The sequence below is a fragment of the Sapajus apella genome, unplaced genomic scaffold, assembly GCF_009761245.1.
Source record: "Sapajus apella isolate SASKATOON/1434 unplaced genomic scaffold, GSC_monkey_1.0 scaffold58, whole genome shotgun sequence".
Taxonomy (NCBI): domain Eukaryota; kingdom Metazoa; phylum Chordata; class Mammalia; order Primates; family Cebidae; genus Sapajus; species Sapajus apella.
In genome coordinates this window covers 3,792,794-3,809,218 of record NW_022436998.1, presented here as the reverse complement: position 1 = coordinate 3,809,218, position 16,425 = coordinate 3,792,794, and the positions used below count along the sequence as shown (strand labels likewise).

Below are 16,425 nucleotides of genomic sequence, written 5' to 3'. Positions count from 1 at the left end.
AAAGAATAATCCTTGATCTGATAAATTCAGTGCTATCAAAATTCACTATATTGTCCTTGTTTTTCTCATTTTGTGGTAGGCAGGTCTAAGCATCATTATGAACTGACTTTGGATCTGCCTGTATGGGCTGGCACCATCATCTTACAAATAAGGTGATGATTCATCCGGTACATCTCCATGTTAGCCAGAGTTACTGTGATGGAGTCTGCAGGCAAAGATGGAAGGGATTCAGCCTCCTGTCTAACAAAAGCCTGGAGAGTGGCTTCCTCCTCATTAAGAGGGAAGGTCTGATGCATGTGGAAGGCTGTGAATTTGGGACTGGTAGAAAGGCATTCTGGCTGAGCAGAAACAGTGGATTAATGGAGACTAAAGGTCTGAGGTATTGGTGGAGGGTGTTCAAGGTCTATGGCCTGATGATGACACAGCTATGCTGTGTTGGAAAGACCTTGGTTCGAGTTTCAGCTCTGTTTTGTGTCCTTGGAGAAGTCACTGAATGTCTCTGAACCTGTTTCCTCACTCACAAAAATTGCCAACTCATGAGGTAGATAAGAGGATGTACAAAAAAAAACGCTTTGTAAATTAAAAACAAATACAAATGATAGAAATTATTATTGTTGAGTTGTTTTGTTTTTTGTTCTTTCAAGACAGCATCTGGCTCTGTCACCTTGGCTGGTATGCAGTGGCATGATCATAGTTCACAGCAGCCTTTAATTCCTGGGCTCAAGTGATCCTGCTGAGTAGCTAGGACTACAGGCACATGTCACTGCACCTAGCTAATTTTTTTAAAAAAATTATTTCTTTAGAGATAGGATCTCCCTATTTTGCCCAAGCTGGTCTTTAACTCCTGGCCTCAAGTGATCCTCCACTCCTTGGCCTCCCAAAGTGCAGGGACTATAGGTGTGAGTCACTGTGCCTGGTTTTTCTTTGTTTTGTTCTGTTTTGTTTTGCTTTTACTAATAAAGAGTTAAAACAAGTATATGTCATACAATTCTGGAGGAGCAAGGATTTCATTTTGGAACACTATTTAGATTTCACACAAGTTGGAGAACAAAGCAGTGGCCTTTGGAGATTTCATTCTTACACATGTGGGTAGAACACAGCACTCTCTTGTTTAAATCAGTGCCAGTCCCAGGCTGCCTGGCTCTATCTAGGGGTTGGTGCCTGGGAAAAGGCTGCAGTAAAGGGCAGAGGTGACCTTGCACAAGGGTAACGAGTCAGTGTGCAACCCTCAAGCTCATGACAGTTGCACAAGCTCCCAAGAGAAGCAGTAGTACCCTTAGGGCCAGATGAGAAGGGCTGCTGCCTGAGCCTGCTCTGGAGAGGGCACTGCATATCACAAACACATTTGCAAAAAAAGTTTGAAAGAGCACAAAGTTCTGCTGTCATTTGGGAGGTCTTGGTGCTGCCAGTACAACACAACCTGGCTATACCGTTTCATCCCCAGGGAAATGCTTCTCCATATTTCTTGTCCAAAGTTATCAAAACAAAAGGGACTGCAGGTAACTGTTCCTGATATTGACAATTGAATTACTCCATAGTATGAGGAACTTGGTCAGCAGAAACCCTGGGGAATGAGAAAGGGTAAACTTGTCATGTCCTTCCACTTAGATAGTAAGAATGCAGTAGATTCTTAACTTATTATTATTATTTGAGATGCAGTCTCATTCTGTGGCCTAGGCTGGAATGCAGTGGCACTCTCCTGGCTCACTGCAACCTCTGCCTCCAGGGTTAAGGGATTCTCCTGCCTCAGCCTACCGAGTAGCTGGGATTACAGGTGCATGCCTCCACACCTGGCTAATTTTTATATTTTTAGTAGAGATGAGGTTTCGTCATGTTGGCCAGGCTAGTCTTGAACCCTTGACCTCAAGTGATCCTCACCTCGGCCTCCCAAAGTGCTGGGATTGCAGGGGTGAGCCACCACGCCCAGCCTGGCAGAAGGTTTAATGTTTCATATTCTATCAAAATTCCTTCAAATGGAGAAACTAGGCATTTTTATATGCTAAGCACAAAGCCAGAGTTCTGCAGCTACTCTCATGTTTCACAACTGTCTTCATGATTAGCTTTGGCCAATAAAGACACTTGTGAAAGAACATATTTAGGTTCTCTATTAAAAGAACATGACTGTCACTTGTGTATAAAAAGAGCACATCAGTCAGGCGCAGTGGCTCATGCCTGGCCCAAGATTGTGCCACTGCACTCCAGCCTGGGCAGTGGGGCAAGATTCTGTCTCAAAAAAAAAAAAAAAAAAAAAAAGCACATGAATCACTGGAACTACAAAAAAAAAAAAGCTGAATAAACAGCAATTGATAGTATTCCACAGTAACAACTAAAAGCCAATATAAAAACCATTGATATGATATTCCAAAAATAATAATAAATGTTCAATACTTAGCCATACACAATGGGACTTTTCATGGCATTAACAGCACAGTATTTACAGAAATAATGGGAAATTTCTAGATTTAGTAAAAATGATTTCAAAAGCTAAAACTAGAACAACTGAACTTGGAAGAGAGTTAAGAAATAATAAAATAGGGCTGGGCATGGTGGCTCACGCCTGTAATCCCAGCACTTTGGGAGGCCGAGGAGGGCAGATCATGAGGTCAAGGGTTCCAGACCAGCCTAACCAACATGGTGAAACCCTCGTCTCTACTAAAACTACAAAAAATTAGCCGGGCGTGGTGGTACATGCCTGTAATTCCAGCTACTCGGGAGGCTGAGGCAGGAGAATCGCTTGAACCCAGGAGGCGGAGGTTGCAGTGAACCAAGATCATGCCATTTCACTCCAGCCTGGGCAACGAGAGTGAAACTCTGTCTCAAAAAACAAAGCAAAACAAACAAAAAAATAAGTAATAAAATAAAATATCACTGTGTGAATGAAGAATTCAAAATGAAACTATTAATGTAATGGGCAATAAAGTAGGAGAAAAACATACACATACTTTTATTTATTTTTGTTTAACTTTTATTTTAGGTTTGTGATACATGTGCAGGTTTGTTAAAGGTAAATTTGTGTCACAGGGGTTTTTTGTATGGATTACTTAGTCACCAAGGTGCTAAGCCTAGTATCCAATAGTTCTTTCTTCTCCTCCCCTCCCTCCTCCCACCCTCCATCCTCAAGAAGGCCTCAGTTTCTGTTGTTCCCCTATTTGTGTTCATGTGTTCTCATCACTTAGCTCCCATTTATAAGTGAGAACAGGCAGTTTTGGTTTTCTGTTCCTGCATTAGTTCACTTAAGATAATAGCCTTCAGCTCCATCCATGTTCCTGAAAAAGACATGATCTTGCTCTTTTTTATAGCTGTATAGTATTCCATGGTGTACGTGTACCACATTTTCTTTGTCCAATCTATTATTGATGGGCATTTAGGTGAAAATTATACATATAATTTTAGAAAGTAATACTCAGTTCAACTAGTTTGTAACAAGAACAAAAGGCATGCTGAACAACTACCACTATTTGTATGTTGAACTGGGAGAAGAAAACAAGAAAATCAAAATTGATATTTCATTAGTTTCACACCTATGGTAAAATAGTACAGGTTTTGACTCAAAACCTGTTGCCTAAAGAATTGAAGAAAGAACAAAGCTGGAGATATTATGCTATCCACCTTCAAGCCATACTACGGGGCTACAATAACCAAAACAGCATGGTACTGGTACAAAAACACACAGACCAATGGAACAGAATAGAGAGTCCAGAAATAAGACCACACACCTACAACCATCTGATCTTTGACAAAGCTGACAAAAACAAGCAATGGGGAAACAATTCCCTATTCAATAAATGGTGCTGGTGTAACTGGATAGTCATATGCAGAAGATTGAAACTGGACCCTTTCCTTATCCCATATACAAAAATCAAGATGGATTAAAGACTTAAATTTAAAACCCAAAACTCTAAAACCCTGGAGGACATCCTAGGCAATACCATTCTGGACATAGGAACTGGCAACGATTTCACGGCAAAGAAGCCAAAGTAATCATCAAAAAGGCAAAAATTGACAAATAGGACCTATTTAAACAGCTTCTGCACAGCAAAAGAAACTATCAACAAACCAACAACCTTCAGAATGGGAAAAAATATTTGTAAGCTATGCATCTGACACAGGTCTAACATGCAGCATCTGAAAGGAACTTAAAGAAATTTACAAGAAAAAAACATTAAAAAGTGGACAAAGGACATGAACAGATACTTTTCATGAGAAGGCACACATACAACCAACAAGCATATAAAAAAAAAGCTCGATATCACTGATCATTAGAGAAATGCAATTGAAAGCCACAATGAGATACCATCTCATATCAGTCAAACTGGCAATTATTAAAAAGTCAAAAAATAACAGATCCTGGCAAGGTTGCAGAGTAAACGGAATACTCAAATACTGTTAGTGAGAGTGCAAATTAGTTCAACCATTGTGGAAAGCAGTATGGCAATTCCTCAAGGAGCTAGAAAGAAAACTAACATTCAACCCAGCGATCCTATCAGTGGGGATATATCCAAAGAAATATAAATTTTTCTACCATAAAAACACATGTTCATTGCAGCACTATTCACAATAGCAAATAAATGGAATGAATCTAAATGCCTGTCAATGGTAGACTGGATAAATAAAATGTGGTACATGTATACCATGGAATACTATGCAGCCATAAAAAAGAGTGAGATCATGTCCTTTGCAGGGATGTGGGTGGAGTTGGAGGCCATTATCCTTAGCAAACTAATGCAGGAATAGAAAACCAAATACTGCATGTTTTCACCTGTAAGTGGGAGTTAAATGATGGAAACAGGAACAGCAGACACTGGGGCCTACTTAAGTATAGAGTGTGGGAAGAGGGAAAAAATCATAAAAAATCAGTATTGGGTACTAGGTTTACTATCTGGGTGATGAAACAATCTGTACAACAAATCCCTGTGACACAAGTATAACAAACCTGCACATGTACCCCTAAACTCAAAATAATAGTTAAAAAAAGAAAGAAAAAAACAAAGAGAAAAATAGTTTTATTTATTTAAAATAAATATTTTAAAATAATTGTTGTATAATAATCATAGCACTACAATTAAATATTTGTGTTAAGACACATAAATCCTATGGGTATCATTTATTGAAACCACATTGTTGTTGTTCTTATTACACTAATGGCAAACAAAACTGCATGGCTGTTGTAAGAGGGGGCCTCCTCTGCACTTTGGAACAAATTTACTATTAAGTAGTAGTCAAATTTTGAGGCTGCTGGGAACTTGAGGATGCAGGGATGCCCCTGCTATCCCCTCCCTTTTTATATCCTACCAGCTTGTCCCATGAAGCTAATTGTTCCACTTGCAAATAACTTCAGCTCTCCAGCCTTCACTTAGGAAACTAGGCTTCCTAAGGCCACCTTCTTACTATTAGGCACAGGTACCCTGATCATACGCTAAGATCCTACCGCATTCTGGGCGTTTCACCAACATTTTTTCTAACACTGTAGGTACCATCCATTCAGAGTTACTCAAGGTAGTTTCATCCTCCAGAGTTTCCTGAAGGTTTATGTTGTGGATTTTAGCAGGGCTTCGCAGGACCATTCAAACCCATCTAAGAAATGGTATATCCAAGAAACTGTATATCTAAGAAACACATGATTGAGACTAATAGTGTGAGGAAGAGAATTAAAAACAGGATGTCCTAAATATCCTCTTTCCTCTGGGAAGAGGAAACAACTGTGGCTGGTGAGTTTTCAAAATGTTCCAATCTTCTGGGAAGTGAAGGGAGGAAGGGAGGAGGTTGTTTTGCTTTGATTTGCCTTTATTTTTTTAAAAATTGAGAGTATTCATGTGCTTTGGAGGTAATAAGAAGGGATAAGAAGAAAGAGAGTAGGCCAGCTGTGGTGGCTCACACCTGTAATCCCAGCACTTTGGGAAGCTGAGGTGGGCTGATCACTTGAGGTCAGGAGTTCAAAACTAGCCTGGCCAACAGGCAAAACCCCATCTCTACTCAAAATGCAAAAATTAGGTGGGCATGGTGACGCATGCCTGTAATCCCAGCTACTCAGGAGGCTGAGGCAGGAGAATTGCTTGAACCCAGCTACTCAGGAGGCACAGATTGTGGTGAGCCGAGATAGTGCCATTGCACTCCAGCCTGAAGACAGAGCTAGACCAGAAGACTCAAAAGAGAGAGAGAGAGAGGAGAGAGGAGAGAGAGAGAGAAAGAAAGAATGAGAAAGGAAGAAAGAAAGAAAGAAAGAAAAAAAGAAAGAAAGAAAGAAAGAAAGAAAGAAAGAAAAGAAGAAAGAGAGAGAAAGAGAGAAAGCGAGAAAGAAAGAAAGAGAAAAAAAGAAAATGTCTCTGGCTAGGTGGCATGCACTCAGGGGTGAATAACTGGCAGTTTACCACCAAGGGTAATGAGGAAACTCTCATCCTGAAGCACTGGCAATGCTCTATCATAGAAAGCCTGGGGAGAGCTGGCTTCTGTTCTAGCTCTGCTATTACCTTCTCTAATATGAGCATTTAATGCTCTATATTTATCTCCAAGTAATGCTTTAGCTACAATAGAAGATTTTGATGTGTCCTATGTTCACTTAGTGCAAAATTAAAAAAATTTTTTTTGTAGATACAGGGTTTCGCCATATTGCCTAGGCTGGTTTTGAATTCCTGGCTTCAAGTGGTCTGCCCGCCTCGGCCTTCCAAAGTGCTGGAATTACAGGCATGAGCCACCATGCCAGACCGACATTTTATCTTTTCTTTTCTTTCTTTGTTTTTTCTTTTGTTTGTTTGTTTGTTTTGTTTTGTTTTTGAGACGGAGTCTTGCTCTGTTGCCCAGGGTGGAGTGCAGTGGTGCAATCTTGGCTCACTGCAACCTCCGTCTCAAGGGTTCAAGCAATTCTCTTGCCTCAGCCTCCTGAGTAGCAGGGATTACAGGCACACGCCACCCCACCGGCTAATTTTTGTATTTTTAGTAGAGAAGTGATTTCACCATGTTGGTCAAGCTGGCCTCAAACACATGACTTCATGATCTGCCCACCTCATCCTCCCAAAGAGCTGGTGTTAAAGGCATGAACCACCACACCCAGCCTATATTCTATTTTCTTTTGTCCTTTTTTTTAAAAAATGCACTAAATGGATTTCATGACCTCATTGGCTGGGTACCTGCATTTTGAAAACCCTATTGTATTTCAAAGAAAAGTAGCATCTCATAGCAAACAATGAAATCCTACCTAAAGAAGAGGATCTTCAAACTTCTAGGCAGAAGAATAATTTTTCAGTGCAAAATATTTTCTGATTTCCCTTATGACTTCCTCTTTGACCCATGGGTTATCTAAAAGTATGTTAATTTATTTCTAAATATTTGGAAAACTTCTGAATCTCTTCCTTTCATTGATTCCTATCTTAAATCCGTTATGGTCAGAGAACATGCTTTGCATTATTTAAATTGTATTAAATACGTTGCAATTCATTTTATGGTCCAGAATATGGTCTGTGTTGGTGAATGTGCCATGCATATTTGAAAATGTGTAGTCTGATGTTGTAGGATACAGTATTCCAGGAATGTCAATTACGTCAAGTTTGTTGATAGTATTGTTCAGGTCTTTATATTCTTACTGATTTTCTGTCTTCTTGTTCTATTTATTACTGAAAAAGAAAGGTTGAAATCTCCAGATATAATTGTGAATTTATCTATTTCTCCTTCGGGTTCTATCAGTTTTTGCTCCATGTATTTTGTTGCAGTGTTAGGTACATTAACATTTAGAATTGTTGCCTTTTTTGTGAATTGGTCTTTCTCCCGCTATATAATGTCACTCTTTATCCTTTCTTTGTTTTGGAGCTTATGTTGTTGGACGTAGCCACTTGTGGTAAGCAGAATAATGCTCCCGCTCCCCACCCCCACCTCTCCCACCCCCGCCCCGGGTTGACGTCTTAATCACCGGAACCTGTGAATATATTGTGATCAATTGCATTAGATTTCAATGGGAAATTAAGGTTGCAGGTAGAATTAAGGATGCTAATCAACTGATCTTGAGACTGAAATATTATCATGGATTATTTGAATGGGCCCAGTGTATTTATAAGTGTCTTTTTAAGTAAAAAAAAAAAAAAAAAAAAAAAAGGGGGAGGCAAGAAAGAGGGAGTCAGAGAAGGAAATGTGATGATAAAAGCAGAGGTTGGAGTGAGATGATTGTTGGCTTTGGAGATGGAAGAAAACCAAGGGCCAAGGAATGTGGGCAGGCTCTAGAAGCTGGAAAGGGCAAGGAAATTGATTCTTCCCTAAAGCCTCCATTGTTCATTTTCACTCAGGTTGGCCTGACTCCCTGCTGCTTCCAGCTTGACCTTTTCTGAGACTCTTGTTTTGGCCTTGAAACTTGTCCTGTTGAATAGCAAGATTGGAACTCACCCAGAGTTTTCTTTCAGTCAGCAGAATGTGGAAAACTAAGATATATCTTTCAGGTGATAGCGTACCCAGGCAATGAGATGTGCTAGAAAGTTGGCATTGTGTGTGCCTAATAATATTGCTGTACAGATTTTCTTTCTGGGCTGAAAACATAGGGAATACTGTCAGCATACCCACCTCATTGTGACTAGCCATTTCCCATGTCTGCCAAGCAAATTTATAGTCAAATTGCACTACTCTTTTAGAGCAGACATCGTTTACCAGTTAAATAAAATTGAAAGAAAAAAATGGAAACAGTATCTGTAGGAAAGGGAATATGTTTATGTATAATAAGAAAGGATTGATACTTGTAATTGGCAGACAGCTTTATTACTGTTACAAGTTGAATTGTGTCCCTTCAAAATTAAAACAAAGGCCAAGCCTGGTGGCTCACCTCTGTAATTCCCAGCACTTTAGGAGGCTGAGGTGGGAGGATTGTTTGAGCACAGGAGTTTGAGACCAGCCTGGGCAGTGTGGTGAAATTCTGTCTCTACAAAAAATATGAAAAAATTTAGCTGGGTGTGGCGGTGGGTGCCTGTAGTCTTGGCTACCCGGGAGGCTGAGGTGAGAGGATCATCTGTGCCCAGGAGTCTGAGGCTACAGTGAGCCATGATTTCGCCACTGCAGTCCAGCCTGGGCAACAGAGTGAGACCCTGTCTCAAAAATAAAATAAAATTTAATTTAATCTAAAAATTCAAAGAAAGTCCTAACCCCTGGTACCTCAGAATACAACCTTATTTGGAAATAGGGTTGTAGAAGATATAATTAGTTAAGATGAGGTCATACTGAAATAGAGGGGGATCCTAATCTAACAGGACTGATGTCCTTTTAAAAACGGGAAATTTGGAGACAAGAATGCCACATGAAGAAGGCAGAGATCTACAAGCCAAGGAATGTCAAATATTATCAGCAAACCACCAGTAGCTAGGAGTGAAAATTGGAACAGATTCTCTTTTATAGCCCTCAGAAGAAACCAATCCTGCTGCCACCTTAATTTGGACTTCTAGCCTCCAGAATTATGAGACGATACATTTATGTAGTTTAAGCTATCCTGCTTGTGGCACTTTGTTACAAAGTACCTAGAAATGAATACAATTACTATTTAAGGAAGTATAAAAATAAAACAAAACGTTGTGAAAGTACTCAGGTGATTTCAATTTTTTCATCATTTCCCATGCAGCTAAAACAGTTATAAAAAACTATACTTATTTTATGTTCATAATTTGTATCATGCACTAATGAAAAAGAATGAGGTATATTTATATTGACATGAGCTATTTAGAAAGATCTCCAAAATATATTATGATGTGAAAAAGCAAATTGTGGCCAGACATGGTGGCTTACATCTATAATCCCAGCACTTTGGAAGGCCGAGATTGGCAGATCACTTGAGATAAGGAGTTTGAGACCAGCCTGGCCAACATGGCAAAACCCCATCTCTACTAAAAATACAAAAAATTAGCTGGGGGTGGTGGCATGCTCATGTAATTCCAGCTACTTGGGAAGCTAAGGCACAAGAATTCCTTGAACCCAGGAGAAGGAGATTGTAGTGAGCCAAGATCATGACACTGCACTCCAGCCTGGGTGACAGTGCAAGTCTCTGTCTCAAAAAAAGAAAAAGAAAATTGTAAAATATGTATAGTATAAATCCATTTGTGCAAAAAAGGGAAAAAATCACATATTTGTATATGTAAATATATATATAATTGTACATATACACATATGTAAATTGCAATTGTGCAATTGTATAAAAGTCTGAACTTTTACATATACCCTTGGTTAAGAAGATCAGTCATAGACCACAGAAAATTTGTCTGAATATCTCTCACATCAAGAGATTAAACAACAAACTAATGGTTTACACCAAATTGTAGCAGTCAGTGGTTACTTCTATAAAAAAGAGAGGGAGGAGAGAGAATGAGAAGCAGAGGGATTTTTACATTTTACCCTTTATAAATTTATATTTTTTAAATGTTTGATGAAAATGCTTTCATGGGAGTTTTAATCAATACAGTGTTATGGAGGACAATTTAGCAGTATCTTCCTAAATGCATGTATCCTTTAATCCACAAAATCCAAGTATGAGAATTTGTCTTGCAGATATGTTCATAATAAAATAAAGTTATTTTATGTATGTATGTTAGTTGTCTATTGCTGCATAACAAATGGCTACAAACTTAGCAGCTTAAACCAACACATATTCGTTATCTCACACATGGTGGGTCAGGCAAAGCTTACCTGGATTCTCTGCTTCAGGCTCTCACACAAGGCTGTAATTAAAGTAGACTAGGGGCTCTTCTAAGGCTCATCTGGGGAAGGCTCTACTTCCAACTTCACAGTTGTTAGCAGGATTCAGTTCCCTGCTGCCTGTCCCCTCCAGTCTGTCTTCAGTCCCTTGCTGTGTGGGCTTCTCCACATGGGGAAGCCATTTTTATTTAACCAAAGTCAGCAAAGGAGTCAAGAGTCAGCTAGCAAGATAGAAGTTACATTACGTGATGTAATTACAGAAGTGCCATTCTGTCACATTTGTTGCATTCTGTTGATTAAAAGCAATTCACAGGCCCTGCTCATAATCAAAGAGAGGAGAATACACAGAGGTGAGAATACCAGGAGGCAGAGATCATGTAAGTAAATATATTCTTACATATAGTCTGCCACTATATGTAACTTGTAGAATTAAAAAAAAATAAAGTAATGATTTACTCTTATTTGAAGAATTTGAATTTAACTTTGATTTCTTTTGAACAAATTTTGTGTTCTTGAGATCATAGATGATTAGGGTACAGGGACTATGAAGTTGTTGTTTTAATGTGGTATGCAATGGTATGTTTCAAATGGAGGACCAAAATGTTCAGAATAAAGCCATCTCACCTTCTTAAGAAGAGAATGACCATGAAGATTTAACTTCAAGCTCCCAAATAAGTGGTTGCAACACTTTTATGTATATATATGTAGTTGCCCCTCCATATCCATGGGCTTTCCATCCACAGATTCAACAGTGGATGGGAGGAAGGTAGGGAAAGAAAGAGAGCCAGGGTGCAAATCAAATAGAATAATGATAGTGTTCAGTGGCTGCCAGCTTGTGACTCTTGCTTTATGTGACTTCTTAGTTTCTGTCTTTTGCCAGCAATTCAAGAATGTGTTTAAGAACTTAATTCAAGGTGTACTTGGAAGTAGATCAAATGCAGGTAGAATTTCCATTGTCTTGCCAGTTCTTTAAATCTAACTATACAGTTTTTATTGAGCACCTAAACATACACAGTCCATCATTACATCACACTAAAAATGAAATACATTAACAATTAGTTACATAAAACAGAGAGATACAACTTCCATAATGATCAGAATGACTCTGAGACACATGCTTACATTTTAGCTCTTTTAAAAAATATCATCAAATATAAAAAGAATACTTTTTACTGGAGTACTCAACATCCATAATTCACTTCTGAATACAGAAGGTTAATGGGAAAGTTCCAGAACATGAGTCATTTCGTTAAAAAGTAGCATTTCTAGTGGCACACCCCTGTAGTCAGAGCTACTCTGGAGGCTGAGGCAGGAGGATCACTTGAGACTGGAATGTCAAGGCTGCAGTGAGCCATAATTGCACCACTGCACTTCAGACCGGACAACACAAGACTCCCTGTCTCAAAAATAAAAATAAAGTAGCACTTCTAAGCCATGTGCAGTGGTGCATGTTTGTAGTCCCAGCTATTCCCCGCTATTCTGGAGGCTAAGATGTGAGGATCCCTTGAGGCCAGGAGTTGGAGACTGCAGTGCCTATGATTGCATCTGTGAATAGCCACTGCACTCCAGCCTGGGCAAGCCAGACCTTGTCTTAGGAAAAAAAAAAAAAAAGTGGCCCTTCTAAAAGAATGGAAAGGCAATCATTCTGAAAATCTTCCCTTGGAGCCAGTTTCCACCTGTGAGGCTTCTGTCCCTATAGAGGTTATCTGTGACATCCACCACGTGGCATCCAAGTTCCTACCAATTCAGAAAGGGGAAAAACATCTGCAGGTCCTGGGCCGGGCACGGTGGCTCACACCTGTTATCTCAGCATTTTGGGAGGGTGAGGTGGGTGGATCACGAGGTCAGGAGTTCCAGACCAGCCTGACCAACATGGTGAAACCCAGTCTCTACTAAAAATACAGGTGCGGTGGCAGGTGCCTGTAATCCCAGCTACTCGGGAGGCTGAGGCAGGAGAATCGCTTGAACCTTGCGGGGAGCAGAGGTTGCGGTGAGACGGGATTGCACCACTGCACTCTAGCCTGGGCAACAGAGCAAGACTCCATCTCAAGGAAAAACAATAGAAAGTCTGTAGTCTTGTTAGCTGATTAGGTGAGAAGACATTGATTCAAACTGGCTCAGGTTGTCAATTTCTTATATGGTTGCATTTAACAGAAATGTTAAAAAATAAACATTGCATCCCCCTCCCCACGTGGGACTCACATCACTTTAGTCATTCTATCTCTCCCTTATTCTTAGCCTCACTCTGCATCGATTTCTTTCCCCCGTCTCGGGTTTTGCACATTTAAGGTACGCCTATTTCTGTTTCCATTATTTTTCCTGCTCTTAGTCAGGACTGAGTCTCTTCAAAATTTTTAATTTATCTGCTATCCCAGAGATTCTCCATACCCCTTACACTCTCATCCCAAGCACCCCACCCTCACCCTGCCCTGCCCCATTCTAGAACCTGGACTCCTCTCTATCATGGTACCCCCTGGTATAAGCTGCTCTTAGCTTCTTTCCTTTCCCCACGCCTTCCCCCTCGTCCCTCCCTGGGCTGGCAGGCAGCCTCAGCCGTTCCAGAAATTGACAAAGAAGTTGCAGAGGGAGTGCCACCTCTCAGCGCAGTAGGTCTCCGTGAGCTCCGCGTTCCCGTCCAGCCCGTTGGGGTCGGGTCCGGTCCCCAAGGGTCGCTCCTCGTCGGGGACCGAGGCCGCCTTTCTCTTGCCCCCTTTGGTATTCCTCTCAGAGGGCTTTCCTTTGGGCGGTGCGCTTTGGGGAAACGGTGTCCTGGCAGCAGCGCCGGGTGCACGCTCCCGAGGCCGTCCCCGGCTCCCGGCCCCGGGCTTGGGCTTCCCGGCGAATCCCGCGGCGGTGGGGCGTGCGGGCGGGAACGCGCGGGGTTCTAGCTGCAGCTCGGCCCTGTGGCCCTTCTTGCCCGCGCAGAAGCGGGCCTGGAGCGGCGCGGGGTCGTGACAGGGCCTCCGCTTCTTACGCAGCCTGCCCAGCACCTGCTTCCAGAAGTGCGAGCGACGAGCGGCGTAGGCGGCGCAGCGCTCCGGCTCCCCGCGGTAGGCGCACCAGTGGCGCGCCCCGTCAGGGCTCTGGCAGCGCAGCGCGAGCTCACTGCCGGCTGTAGCACCCGGGGCGGGCAGCAAGAGTTGCCAGCTGCACGCGTGCTGTTCCGGGCTGAGGAAGCGACCCGAGGAGCCGCCCACGGGCCCGGGGACCGGCTCCACCACGTTGCCAGCTGCCCCCTTCTCCCTCCTTGCAGCCGCGAAGTGGCAACCACTCAGCAGCAGCAGCAGCGATGGCGACAGCGACGCTCGCAGCCTCGGAGGACTCATGCTCCTTGGTTTCCGCGCTCCGGTCTTCTCCAACCGCGTCAGTCGGGGCAGCGCCAGGCAAGGAGCCGTCCCTGAACCTGCGGACGGAGGTAGAGACCTCCACCAACTGAGCTAGGCGCAGCACTTCGCCCAGACACTTGCACCTGCCAACTCCCCTTCCGCAGACTTTCTGGAAGCTGCAGCCTACCAGGGGACCCTCTAAGGAACTCTCCTGGGGAAACTGCTTACTATCTAAATAATCACTTTGAAACCATGTATGCATTGAGATTTTCTTCCCCTTGCAAGTACGATAGCAAAACCATGCATGATAATTGCCCCCCTACCCCTTCCTTCATTTTCTCCCTTCTCCAAAGTCCAATAAATTATCTACAAAATCATTTCAGATGATTCCTCGGAAAAATGCGTTTTACTACACTTTAAACTTACCGAGTTCTGGGAGAGGCGCCAAAGCCTTATTAGGGTAGAGGGAACGACTGCATAGGGGATTAGCCGGCTCCCTGTGAATGAACGGGGTACCAATGGAACAGAAGAGGTCTCCCCTTCTACGCCCCTCCCAGATTTCTCTCACACTGGGAGACTTCTCACCGCCGCCCCGTCTCTCTCCCCGCCCCCCACCTCCATGAATGATGGAAGCGGTCCTGTAGCATGAAATATAAATCTCGTATTTTGCTTTCAGTGTGTACAATATACAAAATTAACCAAGTTTTTCTTCTTTCCTTTCACATACTTAACCATCCGAAAAATAAAAATTAAACGAAAGATCTAAGTTTCAAGAGTTAAATAAAATGAAACAAAACAACCTTCGGTATTCTAAACTAGACATTATTTACGCAATTCTATTATTTACATTCTAATTCTCATATTCTGAGTTCTATATTTTTACCTATCATTTCCAAAGGCCTTTCTTATCCTGACTCTCAATCTTAATAATTGTTACTACTAATAAAAATATCCTAGTTTGTTAACATACAATAGTGCCCAGCAGTTCACCCTGGTGTGGACATTTCAGGCTTTTATTTTTAGGTATTATAAATCAATTATAAATGTCCTCCAAAAATTAGAAGTTTAAGAAAATTTTTGTATTATAGTAGTTGAAAGGTAAAATTGCCAGTTGAAACAGTATAATAGTTAAAAATTAATGTGTTCTTGGATCTTGAAAATGTTATATTTAAGCAAAGCTGTTGGCGGGGGTTGTGTGTGGGTGTTTTGTCTTTTGTTTTTTTGTTTTGAGACAGGGGCTTACTCTGTCACCCAGGCTGGAGTGCAATGGTGCGATCTCAGCTCCCTGCAATCTCTGCCTTCCAGGTTCAAGTGATTCTCCTGCCTCAGCCTCCCGAGTAGCTGGAATTGCAGGCGCCTGCCACAACGCCTAGCTAATTTTTGTATTTTTAGTAGAGACGAGGTTTCACCCATGTTAGCCAGTCTGGTTTCAAACTCCTGACCTCAAATGATCCACCCGACTCGGCCTCCCAAAGGGCTAAGATTACAAGCGTGAACCACTGCACCCGACCAAGCAAAGCTGTATTTAAACTTCAGAGTATACCATCATCTTTTTAAAAATGTTCTCATTAATAAATGTGATTTTTTTTAATTGCAAGGCTGTATATCTCTGACTGTAATTTTTTAGACAAGAAATGTTTTTCTTAAATACTTCCCCATGATATTAGGAATTCTTATTGTATTTCCTAATGTCCCCTTGCATATAGCATTTTCTATTACTGAACCCCCACTGGTATTATATTTGAGCAAGTGTAGCTTGTTTACTACACTTTTTTATAAAACCGAAATACTTTAGAATTAGAAGAATGTATTTAAATATATAGTAGTATATATAATAAATATTTAGTAATATATATTGACTTCAGAAAGGAAGTTTTTACCACTCTGGTAAAATCAGAGCAACTAAATGACTTATCCAGGATCACACATCATTTAGTGATAAAACCACTAACATATTTCAGTGATCAGTGATCTTTACATTTTGCCTTTGTATTTTACTATTAGTTATGTTTTAATTACACTAATTCAGGCTGGGCACGGTGGCTCATGCCTGTAATCCCAGCACCTTGAGAGTCTGAAGTGGGTAGATCATCTGAGGTCAGGAGTTTGAGACCAGGCTGGCCAACATGGCAATATCCCGTCTCTACTAAAAATACAAAAATTAGCAGGGCATGGTGGTGCATGCCTGTAATCCCAGCTACTCAGGAGGCTGAGGCAGGAGAATCATTTGAACCTGAGAGGCAGATGTTGCAGTGAGCAGAGATCATGCCGCTGCACTCCGGCCTGGGCAAAAGAGGGAGACTCTGTTTAAAAAAAAAAAAAAAGCATAAAAAAATTAATTACATCAATTTGACTTATAATGAAAACCAATTTGTACCTATGAAGATTAGAAATATTAACATGTTTCATAAATAAGAGTAGCTAATTAGTACATTTCACACATGAAAAC

General features: G+C 41.3%; 1 protein-coding gene across 1 annotated transcript; it reads right to left on the bottom strand.

The window, feature by feature from the left end:
• Window positions 1-12,767: 12,767 nt before the first annotated feature.
• Window positions 12,768-14,346, bottom strand: FGFBP3 (fibroblast growth factor binding protein 3). Its single transcript, XM_032245549.1, has one exon. The coding sequence runs from the start codon at window positions 13,974-13,976 to the stop codon at window positions 13,200-13,202; it is 777 nt and encodes a 258-aa protein (XP_032101440.1). The 5' UTR covers window positions 13,977-14,346; the 3' UTR covers window positions 12,768-13,199.
• Window positions 14,347-16,425: the final 2,079 nt, after the last annotated feature.

Excerpts from the sequence above, each read along its gene's own strand:
- FGFBP3 (XM_032245549.1), bottom strand. The coding sequence starts at position 13,976 with ATGAGTCCTCCGAGGCTGCGAGCGTCGCTGTCGCCATCGCTGCTGCTG.